A 24,663-nucleotide genomic window follows, 5' to 3' on the forward strand; every position below is an offset into this window, starting at 1 on the left:
TTTACTGAGTTAAAGTGCATATAAGGAAATCAGTCAATTGAAATAAATCCATTAGGCCCTAATCTATGGATTTCACATGACTGGGCATTGGCCTGGGAGTGCATAGGCCCACCCACTTGGGAGCCAGACCCAGCCAATCCGAATGAGTTTTTCACCCCAAAAGGGCTTTATTACAAGCAGAAATACTCCTCAGTTTCATCAGCTGTCTGGGTGGCTGGTCTCAGATGATCCCGCAGGTGAAGAAAGCCGGATGTGGAGGTCCTGGGCTGGCGTGGTTACACATGGTCGGTTGGACGTACTGCCATATTCTCTAAAGCGACGCTGGAGGCGGCTTATGGTAGAGAAATTAACATTACATTCTCTGGCAACAGCTCTGGTGGACATTCCTGCAGTCAGCATGCCAATTGCACGCTCCCTCAACTTGAGACATCTGTGGCATTGTGTTGTGTGACAAAACTGTACATTTTAGAGTGGCCTTTTATTTTCCCCAGCACAAGGTGCACCTGTGTAATGATCATGCTGTTTAATCAGTTTATTGATATGCCACACCTGTCAGGTGGATGGATTATCTTGGCAAAGGAGAAATGCTCACTAGCAGGGATGTAAACACATTTGTGCAGACAATTTTGTTAGAAATAAGCTTTTTGTGCATATGGAAAATTTCTGGGATCTTTTATTTCAGCTCATGAAGCATGGGACCAACACTTTACCAACACATTGTGTTTATATTTTTGTTCAGTATAGATTTGAATAGACAGGTACATCAAAGATTGTCAATGATATTGACAAGATAGTCAATTGACCACTCTAACAATGGAAATACATGTCCTCAAAGATGGAAGGGAGGCGGGAGGAGATGATATCAGGGGGGACCATTCTAGCCATTGAGAGGGCAGATACAAGTGTGAACACCACACCATAGAGGTAGAGGACTCATCTTTGTATCTGTGCCATTATAACAACATGGGCAGCGCCATTGAGGCAATCTCCATTTTAAGGTATTCAATTTTCTTCTTCATTGTCTGATTGCTCCAAACTCATAGGAATCCCCACCCAGATGACTACTTTAAAATGGTGGAAGCCCTCAATCGCATTGTCCTTGTTAAAACGGGTTATATCCATGATGAGTCCTCTATCTCTATGACAACGGGCATAACACCAGTATAAAGTTGTTTTTCAACATTGGCGAAATGCCACGTTTGTCCACTTATGTCAGTGCATTCGTAACAACCTAACCATTACAAAACTATTTTTCATTCAAATAAGCCTCACGTAACAAATGAGCAATACAAAAATTTGTTGACCAAATTCGACAGTCTCATTGAGCTCCGTAAAAAAAATCCTCACTTTGTAGGCTTATTTTTCGTGGACAGATTTTGGGCAGGGTAAAACCTCTCTCTTCGCCTCGTCCTCTCTAGATACATTCAAACAAAGATTTTATAATATTCTTCACCTTTTCCTCTGATTTAAGAACAAGCTGTTGCACAAACAATACTAGTAGTGTGGTCTCTGTGTGTGAGAGGTTATCTCTACTAGGCTTTTTACTCACCAAATGAGGCATCCGTCATGCCTTTGAACCTTCTCTCCCTACATAGCGTTCAGACAGAATCTGAAATGCCTTATGTATCACATGCATCATAAGGAGACTCCCATATCAAGCCTCCATCGTTCAGAGACTTCATAAAAGACTTTCCCCTTAGTGACAGGGATTGCCTATAACTTATTTAATAGTAAAGTGTGATCAAACACACATCCTTTAGTGGGGTGAAAAAAGTTGGTATAAAAGAAATAGAGCCCACACCGTCACTAACCTTTATTAATAAACACACAACGTTTCTATCCTGCAAGGATCTTCATCAAGTCATTTCACCGGAAGTGTACCAGACCCATATTGATAGACATAAGACAAGCACCAATTAAGGCAGTCTCTACATCTTTAAGTTGAAAAGGGCAACACAAGAACAATAATATTTACACTGAATGTATAAAACACTAATATTGAGTTGCACCCCCCTTTTGACCTCAGAACAGCCTCAATTCGTCGGGGCATGGACTCTACAAGGTTTCGAAAGCGTTCTATAGGGATGCTGGCCCATGTTGACTCCAATGCTTTCCACAGTTGGATGGATGCCCTTTGGGTGGTGGACCGTTCTTGATACACACAGGAAACTGTTGAGCGTGTGAACCTAGCAGCGTTGCAGTTCTTGACACAAACCGATGCACCTGACACCTACTATCATACCCCGTTCAAAGGCACTTACATCTTCTGTCTTGCCCATTCACCCTCTGAATGGCACACATACACAGTCCATGTCTCAATTTTCTCAAGGCTTAAAAATCCTTCTTTAACCTGTCTACGCCCCTTCATCTACACTGATTGAAGTGGCATCAATAAGGGATCATAGCTTTCACCTGGTCAGTCTGTCATGGAAAGAGCAGATGTTCTTAATGTTTTGTACACTCAGTGTATATACTATGTTATGACTGTATAACCAGTGGTGAAGCTTTTGAGTGTGTAGGCTCTATTTATTTTATACTATAACTAATTAATTGTTAATTCAGGTCAATTTCAACATATTTCAGTTTAATTCCAAGTCATTTCAGTTCAATATAACCCAAATCTGGATACTAGCATGGTAAATATTCCATTCCATTTCCGGAGCCTACGTAGCCACTATTTCAGTGGGATTGAAATCAAACTAATTACTGTATTTCCTGTCGTTTTTCATCTGTCTCTCTCTCATGTTGTGTTATTCTTCCCAGTGCCTTGATAAACTGCAGTAACCTGATGTTGAACAGAGATCCTCCCACTCTTCTATATCTTTTCTCTGATCTCTCCATCTTTGTTCCCTCATTTCATTAGTGGTGGCTGTCTCTATTGTTCCTGATATGTCTCTGAATCTCAATCTACACACACACACACACACACACACACACACACACACATACATACATACACACGCGCACAAACACACACACACACGCAGACACACACTCGTACAAAGCGAGAGAGATCAAGCTGTTTTTAGCATCTGTGCTCAGTCATACCAGGATAACTTCAGGATAGATGGATACCTCCAGGCTTGAAACTAGCCCATGTGACATCTCAACAATTACAATGCTTAAAATCTACAGAGCACTTCAATACCATGCGCCTGGTGCACAATGCACTCCAATACCATACATCTTGACAAAGCCCTTGAATAGCCAAGCATCTTAACCAGGGCTTGACAATACCACACTGAATTACTGGAAAGCCTACTCCCAGGCCCTGCATTATTCCATCCTCCATTCATTTGTCCAGGCCAGCTAAAAGGATGACTGCTGCTGCTGCTACCCATTGTGTCTTATACACTGATGTCTTTATACACTTTGAGGCTGTGTGTGTGTGTGTGTATGTGTGTGTTTGTTTGTCTTCGCTGTGGTCTCTGTCATTAGATCTAAACCACATCACAGTCCCCACTGCTCCTGACCGGTTAGATTAGCCATTTCCCACTGAGATAATATAACCTAAACAGGATATGAATCCAACTGACAGACATTCAGATAGGATGTATTAACCCGTTACACTCGTGGGAATTGGCTATATGGATAGGGCTAAATTGAAATGTTTCTTACAAAATAAATATGAAATGCATCAGCATGGTAGAACTTGAAAGGGAACACATTGGAGATTATGGGAAAATTATTAGACCAAAGTTGAGGACACAACAGTTCACCTGACACAAGACTGAATCCAAACATTACACTTGTTGATTTTATGTGCATTTGGCATTTTCTGTACTTTTTGCCACATTTGTTGATAACACAATCTGAAAATACTCTTGATACATTCAGTAACATAAGAATATTCCTGGAGAATGTGGGGTAGGTGCAACATAAGACAAAAAAATGACAAGTGAGAGGACTAACTGGTGTCTCCAAGTGGCCACACAACTCTCCAAAGTAATTTCAATGCACTTTTGACTCAGTCTTCAACTATAAGGTGCTTTTTTGAGCTCTCCTAGCTGTGCCGTTGAGGAACTAGAGCAAACACACTTGTAGATTTGTTTTGTTTGGAACAACCCTGCATCACCGCCATCACACAATTATTGTTGTTGTTTACGCGATCCAAAAACTGCCCATAAAAAATGCCAACATAGCTAAGTTATAAAATATGATATTACAGTGTTAAGCTTCACAAGTCAATTGAGAGAAACACACACACACCCTGCTGCTGGGACATGTCATAGTCTTCCATCCCAGAATAATCCTGCCGCCCACCGAGCCCTGTCTCCAGAGCAATTTCTGGAGATGTATAGAGGGTTTTACCACTTCTCCCTCCTAAACCTGTCATGTCTCTGTCTCCTCTCCCTCCTTTACTCTCTGTTCTTAACCGGAAGAGTTTGATTCTTTCTGTTGTCAGCTATACGTAGTAGCTCATTCTGAAATGTGTTCTCATTCCAAATACATTGTCTGTATATTTGGAGTGTGTGATCTGGTCCACCTACAGGGAAAAGCTCCGTCTGAGGCTTCACAGTGTTAGGCTGTCATTTAGGAGAACGTACCCTGGCTGGTTGAACACTGTGTGTGTGCGTACGTGCATGCCCTGTATGTCTGAGAGGGTTATGCTATACGCTAGGGGAAGGTGTCAACTGATGTAATATAAATATAACAACAATAAGGTCATATAGCAGATGCTTTCATATAAAGCCACTTAAAGTTGAAATATGTAAATGTAGGAATGAAAGCCACAACTCTGATCCATGCGCCAACCAAACGATGTGCTCCACCTGTGAGCCATCGCATGCCACAGAACCACCGATGTGACACTCATCTCTTCTCTGTTCTTCCTCTTCTCCTCCTGCAGTCATCCCCGACTCCCTCGCTGTCACCGCGCCGACACAGACCCTCTCCCAGGTGGAGGGTGACACGCTCCAGCTCAGCTGCGAGGTTTCCCGGGCGACAGAGCAGCACACACACCTGTCTGTTGGTTGGTACCTGCGTTCCCCTGAGGACGCTACTGTGTCGCCCCAGGAGATCCTCACCCTGTCCCGGGACTTTGTCCTCCGGGCCGGTGGGCCTTACAAACAGAGGATGACTGCAGGAGACCTGAGGCTGGATAAGACCAGCGCTACATCCTACAGGCTGACTATCCACCGGCTGCAGCCTGCTGACCAGGGTCTTCTCTACTGCCAGGCTGCAGAGTGGATCCAGGACCCCGACCGCAGCTGGTTCACCATGACCCGTAAGCAGGCCGATAAGACCCAGCTACGGATACAGCCCATTGGTGAGTAGGGGGAGATGGGAGTGTGAGTCACACACATACACACACACACACACACACACACACACTTTTTGAATGCAGATCACAATCTCCCACTAAGCAAAGGAACAACATTAGCGCATTTAGGCCTAACTGTCTTGCTCTTAGGCGCGTGAGTCTCAAGTTTGGGGAAGCACATTTTCATGGTCCTCTGTAGCTCAGCTGGTAGAGCACGGCGCTTGTAACGCCAAGGTAGTGGGTTCGAACCCCGGGACCACCCATACACAAAAAAAATGTATGCACGCATGACTGTAAGTCGCTTTGGATAAAAGCGTCTGCGAAATGGCATATTATTATTATATTATATTATAAAAAATATAAAGCATTCCGTGCATCATTACATTTGCATACTTATGTAAGATAGATGACTATTCCTAATGTCATTAGTAAATTGGATAGTCATAATTTAGTTTAATAATATAACCCAATCACTGTTTGCAAAAAAGACTGTTAAATGCAGCGCGTGGTAGAGTATAGGCCTAGGCTATGCAATATCAGATATGTTGCTTCTCCTTTCTTTACACAGGAAAAATGTGGCCTTTTATGAAAACATTTCATGCAATTCTACTCCACTTTATATGACTGGAGAGATTAGCTGCATAAACATTTTTTTTTGTTGCCAAGGCCAGTTCAGTTGCCTCACTTCAGCCACAATGTTGGCCCAGTTGTGTGTGGTGATACAGGACAGTTTATTTTCGTCAAGGGCCCAGTCAAGCAATCCCCAACACAGGGCTTCGGCCAGGTAGTCGGCTGTGTAGGATTCCGGCTGTGTAGGTTGTTTCCAAACAGCAGGATTTCAGTGTCCAGTCTTTCGTGAGATAGTGCACTGTCAGGCTCATTTAAGGAGTCATATTTACACTTGACCAGTGTCCTTTAGCTTGACCAGGACGTCCTTTAGCTCTGTTTGAACCTCCCCCTTCACCTTGTTGAACAAGGTAGGGGCCGCTGTTTGAGAGAAATACTTTCTCCCCGGTAACTTGTATAGTCTGTCAAATTTCCAGAGCATTTCTATGAAGGCGGGTTTCTCCACCGTTCTGAAGAGCACCATTCCTATGACTACGTAACGAGTTACACTGTCTGTCAGTGCTCGCCACTTATCAGTGTCCCGTTTGTGGTGCTGGAATTCTTAGTAGGTAGCCTATGGGTTTTGCACATATTCTGCAAGCAGGCTGGTCCAAGTCATCTGGTTCTCCATCGTCGTAAGGTTTGAAATCGAAATGTGCCCAAATAGGCGATGTAATGTTTTTTTATGCAATGAGACATCTTTTTCACCTCACTCCTCTGATGGACTGTAACAATGAAAAAGAGAAATGGAAAAGGAAAGGGGGATATCTAGTCAGTTGTACAACTGAATGCATTCAACTGAAATGTATTGGGCATTTAACCCAACCCCTCTGAATCAGAGAGGTGTGGAGGGCTGCCTTAATCGATATCCACGTCTTCGGCGCCCGGGGAACAATTGGTTAACTGCCTTGCTCAGGGGCGAAACGACAGATTTTTACCTTGTCAGCTCGGAGATTCGATGAAAAAGGTCAGGTGAAGGTCAGAGGCTATCCATTGTTAGGTTCTAAACAGACAGAGTAAAAACTCAAATGGATGACTAGGAAAAGATTAAACCAAGTTTATTCACCCACTGGGTCAAACGGCTGCAAAGACAAAGACATGTTTACACAAGCACATATATTTATACCCTCCTACTAGGAGGAGTCACCTCGCATATCTAGATAGCCAACAATTCAGTTCCTGACTGTTGCTAATCAGAAACTGAATTGGTTCCTCTCACTGGTATAGTCATGGCACCGCCTCCTGCTAGAACCTTTGTGGGTATGCAAGTATATGTGTGTGATAGGACTGTTCCTCCTCACTTCATCTGACCTGACCTCAGGCCGAATTCCTCACTCCTCCCTAATCAACGGCTGGCCTACCTTATCAGTGACTGAAACCAGACTGTTGCCCTCTGCCTCCCTCCATAGGATCCACTGATTAACTTTCCATACACCTCCATTGACCCCAACATATACATTCATTATAAAGTAATCAATAAGTTCCCACTTTTCACCCCACCCCTTCCCCTCTTCAATGAACTGAATTGACCTTCAATTCTCTCCTATTCACGCATATAGTGGATTTGCTGATTGCGCATCAACAGATAGTTGGAAAGAAGAGGAGATGTATACAGTTTAATAGACAGACTAAGTTAGCAAAACAATACCATATAATCAATAGTTAACACTCCCGTTTTGGGTAAAGTATATCTATAATAAAATAAAGTTGATAAAACATTTTATTGAAAAAATAAATAAAAAAAAATAAACGGTTCTATTTTCATGACGGTCTTCATCCAAAACCGTCAGTGTCACTGTTATCCAATTACCTTCACTGCCCTAGGGAGAGGTGTGGAGATGGCTTCTTGTTATAATGATCTGATAATAAGCTGTCGACCTCTCCAACCCAGCAGACCGGGAACAAGAGCAGTCTTAGCCACACACACACACACTGAAACACACACACACACACTGAAACACACACACACACACACATACTGAAACACACACACACGCACACATACTGAAACACACACACACACACACATACTGAAACACACACACACACACTGAAACACACACACACACACACACTGAAACACACACACAGAAACACACACACACACACTGAAACACACAACATTAAATACAGGGCTACTGTACGCTATAGAACAATGGTGTGTTTCTACAGTTCCAGGAACACTATTCCAGTAGATCTATTATGATGACTGATTATTAGCAGAATGGCGGTGGAATTATTCATTGATTCTTAAGCATTTGCAACAATGGAAACATTTTTGTTTTCCTCCTGTGAGCAGTGAACTCTCTGAACCTCCGGTGGTTGATGCTGCCCCAGATGGTGATCAGAGGATGTTGGATATGAAGGCTCTCTGTGTCTCAGAAGAGTGTTAAGTCAGCCAGGAGAGGCACAAAAAGCTCTGCCTCTTACACCCCCTCTCTTCTCTCTCTGTTCACCCTCTCTCTCTCTTATAATCTATAATGGATGGGAGTGTTGTAGTGTGACAAAGGGTGTAGATCAGGATGTGTGTGTGTGTGTGTGTGTGTGTGTGTGTATGGCTCCTTCATTAGGCTGTGTGTATTGAAGAGAGAGCGAGGATCCAGAGACAGCCCCATCACTGGCTAATCACCCACAGACAGAGAGGAGAGGCCAGACATGGACAGAATCCTAATGGACCTCTCCTTCTCTTTCCATCTCTCGACCTCACTCCTCTTTACATCCCTCATGTTACCTTTCTCGCTCTAAAACCATTTTTTTGCTTTCGCTTCATCTCTTCCCTTTGCTCCCTGTCTCTTTTCCCAACTCTCTCACTCCCTAACTCCTGCATTTAAGTCCTCTCTCTACTTGTTTTCTTCTCTCTCTCTCTCTCCCTCTCTCCCTCTCTGCATCTGATTGTCTATGTTCTCTCACTTTCTTTACATGTTTAATTTGTTACAAACATTGACGGGTACATGTCTCCACTATTACCTCCTCTCTTTCTCTGTGTCTCTCACCCCTCAACATTTCCCTGACACAGTTTAGGATGTATTCATTAGGACCCATCATAGCAAAACGTTTCAAACACTTGTGCCAAGGAAAACGTTAACAAGTATTTCTTATTGGACAAGTTGAGATAGTACCTCCCCATTTCGGCCTGTTTGCTTCAGTTTCGTGCCTAGTGCCTAGTGAATGGCTGTGTTTGTTGTTAAACTCTAAGTTGAGGCAGTGTCTTTATAAAGCAGGTCACAGTTCCTTGAGTTTACAGTCAGCCCAGCTCTGATTTCACAATGCAATATACTGCCGCTTCATTGGTCAGCGAGGGCCAGATCGCCACTGGCCTTTGTTTTGGCATCTGCTTTCCACTCTATTAGTGATGAGCTGTGTGTGTGTGTGTGTGTGTGTGTGTTAGGAGGGGGATGCAATATGCGTGTGTGTGTCTGTGTGTAAGTATGCGTGTATCTGTCCAGTTAGTGCCAGACTGTTAGCTATTAGGCTCAGTGTTATTTACAGACAAGCGTCCAGTATGAAAGCTCACTATGTGTGTGTGTAAACAGTCCCCCCAACTACCCCAAAGCCATAAGACTGCTACATAGTTAACCAAATAGCTACCCAGACTATCTGCATTGACCCTTTTTGCACTAACGTTTTTGACTCATCACATATCCTGCTGCTACTGTTTACTATCTGTCACTTTATTCCTAGTTATATGTACATATCTACCTCAATTACCTCGTACCCCTGCACATCAACTCTGTACTGGTACCCTGTGTATATAGCCAAGTTATCATTACTCATTGTGTATTTATTATTTTATTTTCTATTATAGCTCTATTCTTTTTGTCTCTGCATTGTTGGGAAGGGCCCGTAAGTAAGCATTACACCTGTTGTTTACGAAGCATGTGACGAATAACATTTGATTTTGAACAGTCGCCCCCTCCCCTATTCCCATAACACTTCCCAACATAAGGAACCATACCCAGGCAAACAGCAGTCTGAACTTTTCCACAAGTCTGTTTAAAGTCTTTATTACAGCCGGGGGCTAGCACCTCTCTGAGTGAGCCAGGCAGAGAGGAGCGGAGAGGGAGAGATGCACAGAGCCCACCGCCACTCATCATGTGGAAATGAATACTGTAAATAAAAAGCTAGTGCCGCCGTATGTGGAGTGCATCTGTAATTGGGAGCCCAGTCAAAGAGGTGTAGGCAGTGAAGGCTGCGCTAACAATATTTGCTCCATCTCCTCTCTCTTCTGTCTCAAACAGCGCAGGAAGAGCGAGGGAGGGGAGGGGAGTGGAGCGGCAAGGCTTTTTTCGTCTGCTGGAGAGAATCTTAATTGGCTGTGTTTTTGTCTTGGTGGGGAAACCAAGGGGAGAGAAGGAGGAGGAGAGGAGGAGGCTGGAGGAGCAGTGCTTTACTGTGGGCATAGTTGACTCCTTGTGTAACCCCCCCCCACCCATTAACATATTTCTCTTTTGATTAGGGACTGGAGTATAAAGATGTGTTGACACATTGTGCTCTCTGGAGACGGGAGGAGCTCAACTGCTTCAACTGCTTTGCAACTCATTTTATCTCTCTCTCTTTTATTCCCCACTCCCACCCCCAGATCGGGACTTCTCTATCCAGGTGAGCACGGAGCGGCGGTCCTTCACGGCGGGCGAGCCGCTGGAGCTACGCTGCACCATCGATGCCCAGAGCGTGCCCGAGCGCTTCTTCTCGGTGTCGTGGGTGTTCAGCAGCTCGCCAGTGGCCGTGATAGGGCCCAGCGCTGTGCCCGTCCTGGGACCTGACTATGTGTCGCGCGAGGCCGCTGGTCACATGACCGTGCGCAAGGAGAGCCCCGCTGTGCACCTGCTTAAGCTGCAGCGCCTCCGACCAGAGGATGCTGGGAAATACATCTGTAGGGTCACAGAGAGGGAGAAGACACCCACTGGGGACTTTATAGACCGGAGCAAGAGGTCACGCAACGTCCAGATCACCGTCCAGCCTATCAGTGAGTATCAACACGGCACCCTATTGGCCGCTGGGTTAGTAACGAGGCCTCCCATTGGCCACTCGGTCAGTTAAACCAGAGGTTTTCAAACCTGGGTCCGCTGAGGTTGTGCAGGGGGTCTACGAAATTGTTAAAAACCTTTTTTGGGGGGGGGTGTTTTATGTGAAAAATTTATATTTTATGAATATTGCTAGCTGGATAACGTTTGTATGTCTCTGCGTCCAGTATAAAGGAAGTTAGAGGTAGTTTCACAAGCCAATGCTAATTAGCATTAGCGCAGTGACTGTGGAAGTATATAAATGGCTTCATTGCCAAATTCTCGGAAATTGCAGTCATAGGAGGACATTGCAGTCATTGGAGCTAATTACAGTTTTTTTTCTGTATAGAGTGGTAATTTCCGGGATGTACAAGCAGTATGTGTCAACTTAAAAGACCAAAACCAGAGAGAAAGCATGCAGAAAAGATATTGAACTATATATTTTAATAATACCATCTTTGAGAATTAACAATTAAATAAAAGCTATACCTTCAGGGAGAATCGAAAATGTTCTCTTTGCCGCCAAGATACCTTTCTAGCTAATAGACTATGTTAGTTTACACTTCCTCTTCCAATGAACTGTGGGGAGGTCAAAATAATGAAACTGTCTGCCAAATCTATTCATTTATAAATGTTGATTACTTCAACTTGCCATTATCATTCACCTGATGATAAGACAAGACAATACCTTTTTTTCTTTTTTGATAACATGATGGGGGTCCCTGGGTCGCCGGTTTGCCTGGGCAGGGGGTCCCTCGGCAAAAAAAGAAAACCCCTAAGTTAAACAGCATCTCATTGGCCCTTTGATATTAGTATTCCTTTTTAATGATATGCATGATGTATTCTCGCAGTGTCCCCTCTGTCTCTCGGAGGTCAGATACCGCTCTTCCCAGAGAACAGCAGATCCTGAGTCAAACTAAGAATAAAGGCATTCTTTATTATACCATTATTTTCTGTGTCAGTGGATTGCTAAAGTTTGGTAATGCAGTATTATGGTCCTTCACATTCCCTCAGCTCGGGGCTGCGAGCGAGAGCTGCTAGCTTGGATAATGGAGAAAGCTGGAGAGGAGGATGGAGGAGGCTGAGCTAACAGGCGTGAAATGAGAGTGTGGAAAGGGAGAGAGGGAGAGAGAATGGGGCCTACCTCTCCAGGGCCCACTAATGGATCCCTGGGCTAAATTACTGTGTTCTGCTGGGGCTGAGGGACTCAGCTGGGCTTTCAGAGGGGTGGCCGCTAGGGGTGTGCTGGAGCACAAGCTAATACAACCCCCAAAAAACCTCAGTGCCCAATGTTCTCTTCCTCTCTCTTTCTAGCCTATCTGTCTACTAGTGAAGTAGCTCCCCTCTGGTCTGCAGCTCTATAGCCCCTCTACAGCACCCTCCCTTCTCTCTATCCCTCACTCTTTCGCTCACTCTCTCTTTCTAAGGGCTGGTCTTGAATCCTAAAAAAACACAATAACAACACACCCCAACTCATCCTAAATATCCTGACCTTAAAGGAGTAGTTCACTATTTTACAACTTGATGTCAGATGGTTCCTCACCCTGAAAGTAGTCGATGGACCAGGATAAACTGTAATCAAATCAAATCAAATGTTATTGGTCAAATACACATATTTAGCAGGTGTTATTGTGGGTGTAGCGAAATGTAGTGAAATGCTTCTATGGTTCAGTTTTCTTTAAACAGCCACTACAAACTTCAGCTAACTTTAGCCACCACAACCTAACAATCAATGGAAGTAATGGGGGCATGTGAGCATGTATTTTTTGTTGTTATGGCCAAATGATCTTTAAATAACATCAAACCAAATATGGAGTTGATTTGAATTGATTTCAGGTGATTTGGACATAATTTTTTTAAACATGCTCACATGCCTCCATCACTTTAAATGGTTTTTAGCTTGTGGTAGCTACGGTTAACTGAAGTTTGTAGTGGCTGAACCATAGATTACAGTTTTCTCTTGGCCCATAGATTACTTTCAGGGTGAGGGACCATCTAACATCAAGTTGTGAAATAGTGAACTACTCCTTTAAGCAAGCACCCCCCCCACCTCACCCCACTCCCACCCAAAACTGTCCCAAAACAAAGCCCCTCTGGCCCCCACATGGCTCCAGTAATCCCCAAGATGCTCCCTAATGAGACCTTTGGTTTCCCTAACAGAGGTTTAATGTTCTATAAAAGCATTTTATGGAGTTTTTACAGTGTAATAACCATGGTTACAGCAGGGAGGGAGGTCTTAATGGACCGGGGAGTAGAGGGGTAAGGGTATGGGGTCAGGGTGACTCCCCTATACAGACAACACCCCCGACGCACCTACCTCTAGTTACCACTGCTTGTATCTGGGCTAATTAGACAGTGGCCTCTGTGTGGCCCTAATTGGGGCGATGGGTGATGGGGGGAGTATATGGGTTAGAGAGGGGTGAGAGCGGGAGGGCAGGCAGAGGGAACAGAGAGCTGTAAACAGTGCTGACAAATCGGTCCTGATGGATGAGTTTACCTTGCAGGGGAGAGGGGTCTTGAAGCGCTGCTATGAATTACAAACACAGAGAGGGGCAGTAGAGAAAGAGAGACATACAGAGAGAAAGGAACAGAGATAGAGGGGATTGAAGAGAAGGAGAGAGGAAAAACACACACAGCGAAAATACAGAGGTGTAAAGAGACCAATGAAGTTCAGAAAGGGAGATGGGGGAGAGAAGTTACAAGTGGGAGACATAAAAAGAAGAAACAAATCTGAGATTTAAAGAGAGACTGAGAAAAACAGGCAGGTTTGAAGAGGAGAGAAGCTGCCCTCTGCCTGCTTAATCATATGTGATGTTCACGCACATTGACACTTAGAGCTGAGAGACGGAGAGAATGTATAATGTATTTAACACCGTAAAAACCTGGGGTGAAATCAAAAGACAGAGGAAGAAAGAGAAAGGGATGGAGGCCTTCCCTTTGTTCATTTAAGTGTGAAAGGCGCTTCATTCTGTATTCTCCCAAGAGCTTGTTAGGAGGGGTGGTTAGCTCTGAGAAAACCTCTGACTGACGGCAGAGAGAACAAAATGGAGAGAACGAGGGAGAGAGAGGGAGAGCGAGGGAGAGGGAAAGAAGCCTTCCCTGTGTCTCTGGAGACTAAGCCCATCACCCCGAGGTTAAGGGGGTGTTTTGGCCGGGCAGCGCTCCACCAGGCTCTGCCGTGTGTGAAAGGCGCTGATGTGATGCGAGAAGGAGAGAGCGAGCGGGGCTTTTTTAAAGCACAGGGGCTGAACACTTTTATCCTTCTAGCACTTTCTTCTGAGGCGGAATCCCTCAGACGCTGAGCTGTGTGATCTCAGAGCCGGCCCCTAAGCCCCGGGTGGACCGGGGGTAGATGCTGCGTTACATTTGGTGTCAGAAGTGGGATCTGCTAAGTCCACTGGGGTCTGTGTGTGTCTGACAGTCTCTCTCTCTCTCAGGTGCCCCTAGGCTAGAGTAGAGTGATCATCTCCAGAGACACACATGCTGCTGTGTCATACATACATACGCTATATATACAAAAGTATGTGGACACCCCTTCAAATTTGTGTATTCGGCTATTTCAGCCACAGCTGTTGCTGACAGGTTTAAAATCGAGCATACAGCCATGCATTCTCCATAGACAAACATTGGCAGTAGAATAGCCTTACTGAAGAGCTCAGTGACTTTCAACGTGGCACCGTCATAGGATGCCACCTTTCCAACAAGTCAGTTCATCAAATTTCTACCCTGGTAGAGCTGCGCCGATCAACTGTAAGTGCTGTTATTGTGAAGTGGAAACGTCTAGGAGCAGCAACGGCTCAGCCGCAAAGTGGTAGGCCACACAAGCTCACAGAACGGGACCGCCGAGTGCTGAAGCTCAGCGCGTAAAAATCGTATGTCCTCGGTTGCAACACTCACTGCCGAGTTCCAAACTGCCTCTGGAAGCAACGTCAGCACAATAACTGTTTGTCGGGAGCTTCATGAAATGGGTTTCCATGGCCGAGCAGCCGCACACAAGCCTAAGATCACCATGCGCAATGCCAAGCATCGGCTGGTGGATGTATTAATTTGGGATCTATTGCATCCCACAACTGCCCCAGAGTATGTTTGGAATATTTATTTCTCGCACAGAAGGACAAGTTGACCAATAGAATATGTCAACTTTTGTACTATGGGGGATAGTAGATTGACATAGGCTAGTGCTGTTCGTTAGGCCTACTCATCTTGTTGGCTGACCAAAAGTAAATGTGGAAGGTTCTTCCAATATCTTCAATATGTGCCTCGGAATTGGATAAGGACGCGCGCAGTTGTGTCCCCGATATGTCTGTCTTCACTTGTAGGCTGTGAGAAAGCCTAACATAAGGACAACTCATAGTATGCTCTTCTATCCTTCTGAAATGTTTCTTTAGACCTGTCTAAAATAAATAATGGATTTATTGTGATGGTGTAGGTTATATTACATGGATTTATTCGACTTTTTACAATGTAGATGTTCCAAAGGTCTGCATCAGTGGCTTGTAGGCTATGCGTTGAAGCCAGGAGATGCTAAATGTGTTTATGTTAATTAACGGTCAGTTACCGTGAGTCTGGCAGTTATTTGCTTGACAATCACCAGCTGACAAAATGTTATGACCGCCACAGCACTACATATGGCTAGATCTAAAAACAGCAGTTGGTGGAGGGCATCCCTCAAACGAAGAATTAGATCAGTTTGCTGCTGAAGAGTGGGTCAAATTGCCAGTAGAAAGTTGCAGGAAGCTCATTGGTGGCTACAAGCCTTCTTGGCCAAAGGCTGTGCTACCAAGTACTAGCTCCAAAGAGTTGGTAGAGGTGCTGACTAACGGTGAGTATACCATAGGCTACAAAAAGAAATAGTCGCAAGCTCCCAGTCATTTATTGGGTAAACCACAAGCAAGCTCCCAGTAATATATTGGGTAAACCACCAACGTTTCAGCATCACTGTGCCCTCTTCTAGGAATTTTTCAAAATAAGAAGCCTGGTTCTATTATTTCATTATTAATATATCTTTTTTAACCCTATCAACATTTGATTTCTGAGAGGTTTGGATACATTTTGACTGATTTTGTTTCTTTGTTCTCTCTCACTCCCTCTCCCTATTCCTCCACCCTCCTCCCTCCCTCTCTCCTTCTCTCTCTCTGAATTATCTCTCTCCCCACTCCTCCCTCCATCTCTCCTCCCTCTCTACTCTCTCTCTCCCCACTCCTCCCTCCCTCTCTACTCTCTCTCTCCTTCTCTCTCTCTGAATTGTCTCTCTCCACCCTCCTCCCTCCCTCTCTACTCTCTCTCTCCTTCTCTCTCTCTCTGAATTATCTCTCTCCCCACTCCTCCCTCCCTCTCTACTCTCTCTCTCTGAATTATCTTTTTCCACCCTCCTCCCTCCCTCTCTCCTCTCTCTCTCTGAATTATCTCTCTCCACCCTCCTCTCTCCTCTCTCTCTCTCCTCTCTCTCTCTGAATTATGTCTCTCCCAACTCCTCTCGCCCTCCACCAGAGAGTAACATCACAGTGACTTTGTTCAGTAACTCGTCGGAGGTCCAGGAGGGGGACGTAGTCCAGCTGACGTGTTCCATCCACTCCACCACGGGTCCTCTCTCTGTGGCCTGGCAGTGGAGTGAGAAGAAGGGCTCCACCCCTCCCCAGGACCTGGCCTCCGTAGACCGCGACGGGACCGTCCGACCAGGCCCTGGGTACCGTGAGCGCTCCAGCTACGGGGAGATCCGGGTGGAGAGGGTACAGGAGGACATCTATACCCTGTCCCTCTACAACGCCCTGCCTGGGGACGAGGGGCTCTACCGGTGCACAGCCACAGAGTGGGTGGAGGCCGGGACAGAGTCAGAGCTAAGCTGGGAGAAGATAGGGGAGAAGTCAGCTACTAAGGCCATCACTGTTAAGACTGTGGGTGAGTGTGTGTAGCAGGGTGTCATGACTCAGGAAGATACACACCATCACTGTCACAACATTGCACAGGTTATGCAAGGGACCCTCACACACACACACAGAGTACAGTATATACACACACACATACACACACACATACACACATACACACATCAAAGCCATTTTGTCATGACAAGTTATAAGCTTTTGCAACAGGTGAACACATCCTCATACACACATACACACAAGGGCATAGCTGTGAAGACATTTCTTTAGCTTTTCCCTGGAACGAGCACACACACACACACACACACACACACGTCAGGCCATCAGTGTGTAGGCAGTTGGTAAGCGTGTGCAGGGAGATGTCAGGAACACACAAAGAACAGTTTGTGCTATAAGAGATTGTGATGACTAGCTCAGTTAGGGGCTGGAAAACAAATCATGCTTTATTCATGTGTTGGAAAACTACATCTGAAGTCAGAATGGTGTGCGTGTGTGTTGGTGTATGCGTTTTTGTGTGTGTGTGCGTGTGTGTGTGTGTGTGTGTGTGTGTTGTTGTAGTGGCACATACCCCTTGGTGGGGGGGTTTTGTGCCACTACAACACACACACACACGTGCACACACACACAAAAACGGATTCACCAACACACACGCACACACATACCATTCTGACTTCAGATGTAGTTTTCCTTTTTTATGATATTAGGCTCAATGGACACCACACACACAATCTTGACTTGAGACACACATTCCACTACTTGCGTACACACAGATTAGCCAGAATTATTAGAATGTAAATGCAGTTGTAAATGTGTTTAGCAGTGGGCAGGCTTTTCTCTGTCAGTGCTGAGTTAAGCTGAACATCCCTGGAACAGGCTGACTGAGAGAGCACTGGAGCGAAGCACTGCCTGAGGCACTGGGGAGCCAAGAGCTCAACACACACACACAGCGAAGGGATTAGCCCTGCAGCAGAACTATGTCCTGCCGTAGAGGGAGAGACAAGATGTCAGCTTTTTAACTGGTCATTTGTTGTGTTTTAGTAACTGATTAATTGTGTAGACTATGTACAGTTGAAGTCGGAAGTTTACATACACTTAGGTTGGAATCATAAAACTCGTTTTTCAACCACTCCACAAATTACTTGTTAACAAACTATAGTTTTGGCAAATTGGTTAGGACATCTACTTTGTGCATGACACAAGTAATTTTTCCAATAATTGTTTACAGACAGATTATTTAACTTATAATTCACTGTATCACAATTCCAGTGGGTCAGAAGTTTACATACGCTAAGTTGACTGTGCCTTTAAAAAGCTTAGAAAATTCCAGAAAATGATGTCATTTGAGTCAATTGGAGGTGTACCTGTGGATGTATTTCAAGGCCTACTTTCAAACTCAGTGCCTCTTTGCTTGACAACATGGGAAAATCAAAATAAATCAGCCAAGACCTCAGAAAATAAATTGTAGACCTCCACAAGTCTGGTTCATCCTTGGGAGAAATGTCCAAATGCCTGAAGGTACCACGTTCATCTGTACAAACAATAGTACGCAAGTATAAACACCATGGGACCACGCAGCCGTCATACCACTCAGGAAGGAGACGTGTTCTGTCTTCTAGAGATGAACGTATTTTGGTGAGAAAAGTGCAAATCAATCCCAGAACAACAGCAAAGGACCTTGTGAAGATGCTGGAGGAAACAGGTACAACATTATCTATTTCCACAGTAAAACGAGTCCTATATCAACATGACCTGAAAGGCCGCTCAGCAATGAAGAAGCCACTGCTACAAAACCGCCATAAAAAAGCCAGACTACAGTTTGCAACTGCACATGGGGACAAAGATCGTACTTTTTGGAGAAATGTCCTCTGGTCTGATGAAACAAAAATAGAGCGGTTTGGCCATAATGACCATCGTTATGTTTGGAGGAAAAAGGGGGTGCTTGCAAGCCGAAGAACACCATCCCAACCGTGAAACACGGGGGTGGCAGCATCATGCTGTGGGGGTGCTTTGCTGCAGGAGGGACTGGTGCACTTCACAAAATAGATGGCATCATGAGGAAGGAAAATGATGTGGATATATTGAAGCAACATCTCAAGACATCAGTCAGGAAGTTAAAGCTTGGTCGCAAATGGGTCTTCCAAATGGACAATGACTCCAAGCATACTTCCAAAGTTGTGGAAAAATGGCTTAAGGACAACAAAGGCAAGGTATTGGAGTGGCCATCACAAAGCCCTGACCTCAATCCTATAGAACATTTGTGGGCAGAACTGAAAAAGCGTGTGCGAGCAAGGAGGCCTACAAACCTGTCTCAGTTACACTAGCTCTGTCAGGAGGAATGGGCCAAAATTCACCCAACTTATTGTGGGAAGCTTGTGGAAGGCTACCCGAAACGTTTGGGGGGGCGGCGTCATCCAGGGTAGGGGAGGGAATGGCCGGCAGGGATGTAGCTCAGTTGGTAGAGCATGGCGTTTGCAACACCAGGGTTGTGGGTTTGATTCCCAGGGGGGGGGCAGTATGAAAAAATAAAATAATGTATGCACTAACTGTAAGTCGCTCTGGATAAGAGCGTCTGCTAAATGACTAAACTGTAAACTGTTTGACCCAAGTTAAACAATTTTAAAGGCAATGCTACCAAATACTAATTGAGTGTATGTAAACTTCTGACCCAATAAATCATTCTCTCTACTATTATTCTGACATTTCACATTCTTAAAATAATGTGGTGATCCTAACTGACCTAAGACAGGGAATTTTTACTAGGATTAAATGTCAGGAATTGTGACAAACTGAGTTTAAATGTATTTGGCTAAGGTGTATGTAAACTTCCGACTTCAACTGTAGATGTTGGGGTTTGTTATTGTTCCGACACGTTTGTTTTTATTTGTGTGTACAGTATGCCTGTATCTGTGTGTGTGTGTGTGTGTGCGCTTGTGTGTGTGTGTGCGCGCTTGTGCTTGTGTGTACTAGGAAGGGGTATTTGAAATTATTTCAGTATTCTAATCATATCATGATATTTTTTGGGATATCCGGATAGACGAAATACATGTTTTACAGAAAAACATATATTTTGTAAAACTTCAATGGAGACTTGCTCGCGCAACTCGAGCACTGAGGTATAATAAGAACTGGAAACTGCATCCAAGATGTCTGACCATTGTTTTCAAGGTTATCTACTCACGTTCGCATACGCCGATTCATGGACCGTCTATATCCGGATTGTTTCCGGTTTATACAGACCAACATCACTCAGTGCGCACAGGGAGCAGAGCGAGCAGAGACGACGTCATCCAAAAACATGGCTGACATTGGATGAATATAAAATGTTAATGTCTTCGGCTGTGAGTGATAGGAAAAAAATCTGCCTCAGCGACAATTATTTGAATAATTCAATGAATGTTTTGTCCACAAAAGTGATGACTAAAATGTCTTATTAGGAATTTCAAATCTGACTTCTCTATGTAGCCATCAATGGAAATTATTTTTCTGGGCCGGGCATCAGTTAAACTGCAGTACTGAATCAAAACTGTAGGAGCAGTCGAAACCGAGCTTCTAGACTAGAACCCTGGCCCAAGCTTCTAGACTAGAACCCTGGCCCCTTGCTCGAGAGAGCCGTGGTGATGGGTGAGAGAGGAGCAGGGGTTGGAGTGTGTGAGTTTCTATGTGTGTGGCACAGAGGGAGACAGAGAGGGAGAAAGTAGCCAAACTGACTCTCGCTAGTTAGACAAACTTGTTGCTGTCATAGGTTATCTATCATACCATCAGGTAGTGCCCTTCTTGACTGCATCAAATTGTTGTAAAGAAGCTACAGTAGCCAGCTAAGCTAGCCAGCTAGCTAGCTAAAGTAGCAAGGCTAATTGACGCTATTTTGCTGCGCTCTCCGTCTAAAACAACTCCATTCTTATGAAACAACAGCCTACCTATTGGTTGATGTTTGTATCCTACTCCTTCTCATTTAGCCAACTTAATTCTGTCATTTTTATTCCATTTTGCATTGATTAGAAATCTCCCACTTCACTTGCTACACATGGAGCCTCTGACTGTAGTGCCGCTTTGATTGACCGACAATAACAACAAGCTACACGTATGAAACGTGTTTAGGCTACCGGTGCGTCTTTTTTATGGGCTGCACTCATAAAAACTGTCGTAAAACGGGCCTCCCGAGTGATGCAGCGGTCTAAGGCACTGCGTCGCAGTGCTTGATGCATCACTACAGACCCGGGTTCGATCCCAGACTGTGTCATAACCGGCCGTGACCGGGAGTCACATAGGGCGGCGCACAATTGGCCCAGCGTCATCTGGGTTAGGGCAGGGTTTGGCCGGGGGGGCTTTACTTGGCTCATCGCGCTCAAGCGACTCCTTGTGGCGGGCCCAGGTCCTGCAGGCTGACTTCGGTTGTCAGTTGAGCGGTGTTTCCTCCGACACATTGGTGCAGCTGGCTTCCGGGTTAAGCAGGCGGGTGTTAAGAAGGGCGGTTTGGAGGGTCATGTTTCAGAGGACGCATGACTCGACCTTCGCCTCTCCCGAGCCCATTGGGGAGTTGTAGCGATGAGACAAGATCGTAATTGGATCGCAATTGGATATCACGAAATTGGGGAGAAAAAGGGGTTGTAAAGAAAATATATAACAGTCATAAAACTGTTGTTTTATAAAAATGTAAAATGTAATGGTCTATCCTTGTAGGCTATGTAACAATGTCACATACATAATTGTATTTCATTTTAGACCAAGCCATTTCAAAAACAAAAATAGGCTTATGTTTTTTTTTCTTCTCAAAAATGAATACTGTCCCAAGTAATCAAATACTAATATCCGTTCGGATCTTCGAATATTCAAATAACCATACCCATCCCTAGCGTGTACGTGTGTCTTCAAGATGTTTCTCCCTCTATCCTTCCATTCCCCTTTATCATGATGCCTCTTTTTCCACTTTGACTGCCTGCCCTGTGGGGTTTGACAGGGTGCGTTGTATTGCCATGGTGAAGGTGTTCATTTAGGTAGTCAGGGGATCCTGGTAACTGATTGGTTGAAGAGCCCCCATGAGTGATTGGGTTGGCAGGTCTGTGATAATGACAGGCTCTGAGACCTAACAAACAAATACGCACACACAAGCAGACACACACACATGGAAGGCATGTACTTACAGTACACTCGCAGTGAAAGGCACATTTGGTAATATGATAGGAAATAAATTATCAGTGTGAACTTGTCTCTCCAGTCACAGAGGCAGACAGACCGACAGAGATGGATGGAAGAAGATAGACAGACGGAGAGAGGGAGAGAAGGGCTGAACAGAGATGGAGGGAGAGAGGGAAGGGTTGAGGAGAGATGGGGGAGATGGAGGGAGAGAGGGAAGGGCTGAGGAGAGATGGAAGGAGAGAGGGAAGGGCTGAGGAGAGATGGGGGAGATTGAGGGAGAGAGGGAAGGGCTGAGGAGAGATGGGGGAGATGGAGAGAGAGAGAGGAGAGTTATTGTCTAACATAGTTATGGGCTGAGGCTGCTAAAATTCGCATAAAAACAATATGCACATTTTCACACCAGAGAGGTGTTTCCATCAAATTGACTTGTTGAGGATAAAAGGCTGTGCGTGATGACGTAGTGCACATACAAATACCTTTTGCGGTTATATTTCCATGCACCGAATAAAAAATATTCAATGGGTTTCCATCGCATTTTCAACTCTACTGATGGTTTTCTCATTTTAAAAAAATGCATTATATAGCACGTGCGCTCTAGCCAACAGCTGGCAGATACAGTGCAGGTGTAGCCTACATGATGAGATTATTATGGACAAAATAGCAAGATTATTTTTATTTGTAAAATGGCAGCCAAGAATCGATCATCATGTCACCAGAATAAGACACTCGATATTTATTGGAAAGGAGCATCAAGATCATCACCGTGCACATTCACCACCCTGTGAAGTTCATCATAACTTATACTGAACAAAAATATAAATTTCACTGAAGTACAGTTTATATAAGGAAATCAGTCAACTGATTGCGTGACTCTAAGTTTACGTTGAAATTATGGTTATTATATCAATATTTGCACATAAAAGCATTTCCACCAACATTTCTTGCATAATTCATTTTACAGACAGAAAAAGATCCCACCTTGTCTAGCGTATTTTGTTTTGTCGACATTTGGAATGAAGGATATTACAGAGGGATATCTGATGGAGGAGTGAAGTACCGGGGAACCTCTCCCTCCTCTTTCTCTTCGCTCTAAGAGGTGTGGTGTAGGTCTATGTTGACCCTATTATCTGAACCAGGATGACTGTTGTTATCTTAATGAGGAAAGTTTGGATTGGCTAGAGGAGCAAGCAGATCGAACATCAGCTCTTACAGCAAATCTCTACCTGGAGCCTTCTCTGGTGGTGCATCACCAATGGTTTTCAGCTCTGCTCTTACACACACTCACACACACACACGCAGACAAACACACACACACACACACGCAAACACACACACACTCCCTTTGCTGGTCTTTGGCCGCCCCGGGGAGTCATGAGAAATCGATCTGTGCTCCGTCAGCACAGGCTCTGGAACTAAGCCCCTGTGCTCCCTGGGTAAGTGTTGTCAGTGTTAATCTCAGCAGGAGAATCCTCCCCCCACCCACCCACCATGAGAGAGAGAGGACCTGTGTGTTAGCATTAACCCTATAAATTCAGTACATCATCTACAAACACACATTTATACAACCTCTCCATAATGTTGTGTTTCAGAGGACAGTGAATGGATTCTAACGGCTAACTTGTTGATCAAAGGCAAGTTATTCAACTCTCCCTGAATGCAACTCAGTCTTGCAATCCCTACTCCTTCACTCCCCTTTTGTCTGTGTATTAAAGTAGAGGGTTGCTCCATCACAGTCTGTCACCACCATGACCTCTGTTATGCTGCCTGGCCTGCCACACTGCTTACCTCTCCAATCCTTTCACATCTACATCAAGTGGGTGGCGGGTAGCCTAGCAGTTAAGAGCATTGGGCCAGTAACCAAAAGGCTGCTGGTTGGAATCCCAGAGCCGACTAGGTGAAACATCTGTCGGTGCCCCTTGAGCAAGGCACTTAACCCTAATTGCTGTTGTAAGTCTGCTAAATGACTAAAATGTAAAAATTAAATATAAGTAAGGTGCCTAGGGAATAGGAGTTAGGGAATACGAGCTAGGGAATAGGAGCTAGGGGTTGGTTTGGAATAACGGATCTCTTCCTGTTTTCCCAGAATCCTCCTTTGTGGTGTCGGCGTCGTCGCGGACGCCCAGCGTGACCTTTGGCGACTCGTTTGACCTCCAGTGCCTGGTGAAGCCCCGCCATAACCCTCGTGTGCCTGCCTCCGTCACCTGGCGCTTCATGCCCGCTGGCTCGGGCTCTTCTGGGGAGGGTGGCACGGCAGGCGAGTTCCGAGACCTGGTGACATTTACCCGTGAGGGCACGCTGCAGTGGGGCGAGCAGCTGCTGGGCCTGGGCACCCGCACCACCGTGGACCGTTCCCATTCCAACACTAACTTCAGGTTGTCTGTGACGCGCGCCGGGCGCAGGGAGGCGGGGACCTATCAGTGCTCTGCCCTCCTGTGGAGGAGGAACTACGACAACACCTGGAACAAAGTGGCCAAACAGGACGTCCAACCTGCTGGGGATCAGCGTGTTACAACCAGGTAGGACACACACACCTGGAGCCGTATGGCCAACCAACCATACTACTAACATTCTGGGCATCAATTAACACACAAAACGGAGACACACACAGAGAATGACTGCGGTAGGCCTGAGGTCAGGTAATGTTTAGAGGTGAACATATGCTGCACAGGGGTTTTTCCTCCCTGTCTCCCTGCCCTGCTGTGTTCTGTCTGAGTGCTGTTCAGTCTGAGGAGTGTGTCCTGTATGAGCAGTTAGGTCTGTGGTGCAAGGATCT

General features: G+C 45.1%; 1 protein-coding gene across 1 annotated transcript; it reads left to right on the forward strand.

The window, feature by feature from the left end:
• Positions 1–835: 835 nt before the first annotated feature.
• On the forward strand, positions 836–24,406 carry LOC311122214 (immunoglobulin superfamily member 3-like; the record flags this gene model as incomplete). The annotated part of the gene is given in 6 exon segments (XM_084196603.1): positions 836–902; positions 4,850–5,269; positions 10,449–10,835; positions 16,363–16,770; positions 23,974–24,362; positions 24,364–24,406. Coding segments are annotated over 6 exon segments (1,714 nt in total), but the record flags the coding sequence as incomplete, so codon positions are not given.
• Positions 24,407–24,663: the final 257 nt, after the last annotated feature.

This window comes from Coregonus lavaretus (assembly GCF_964263955.1).
Source record: "Coregonus lavaretus genome assembly, contig: HAP1_SCAFFOLD_3959, whole genome shotgun sequence".
Taxonomy (NCBI): domain Eukaryota; kingdom Metazoa; phylum Chordata; class Actinopteri; order Salmoniformes; family Salmonidae; genus Coregonus; species Coregonus lavaretus.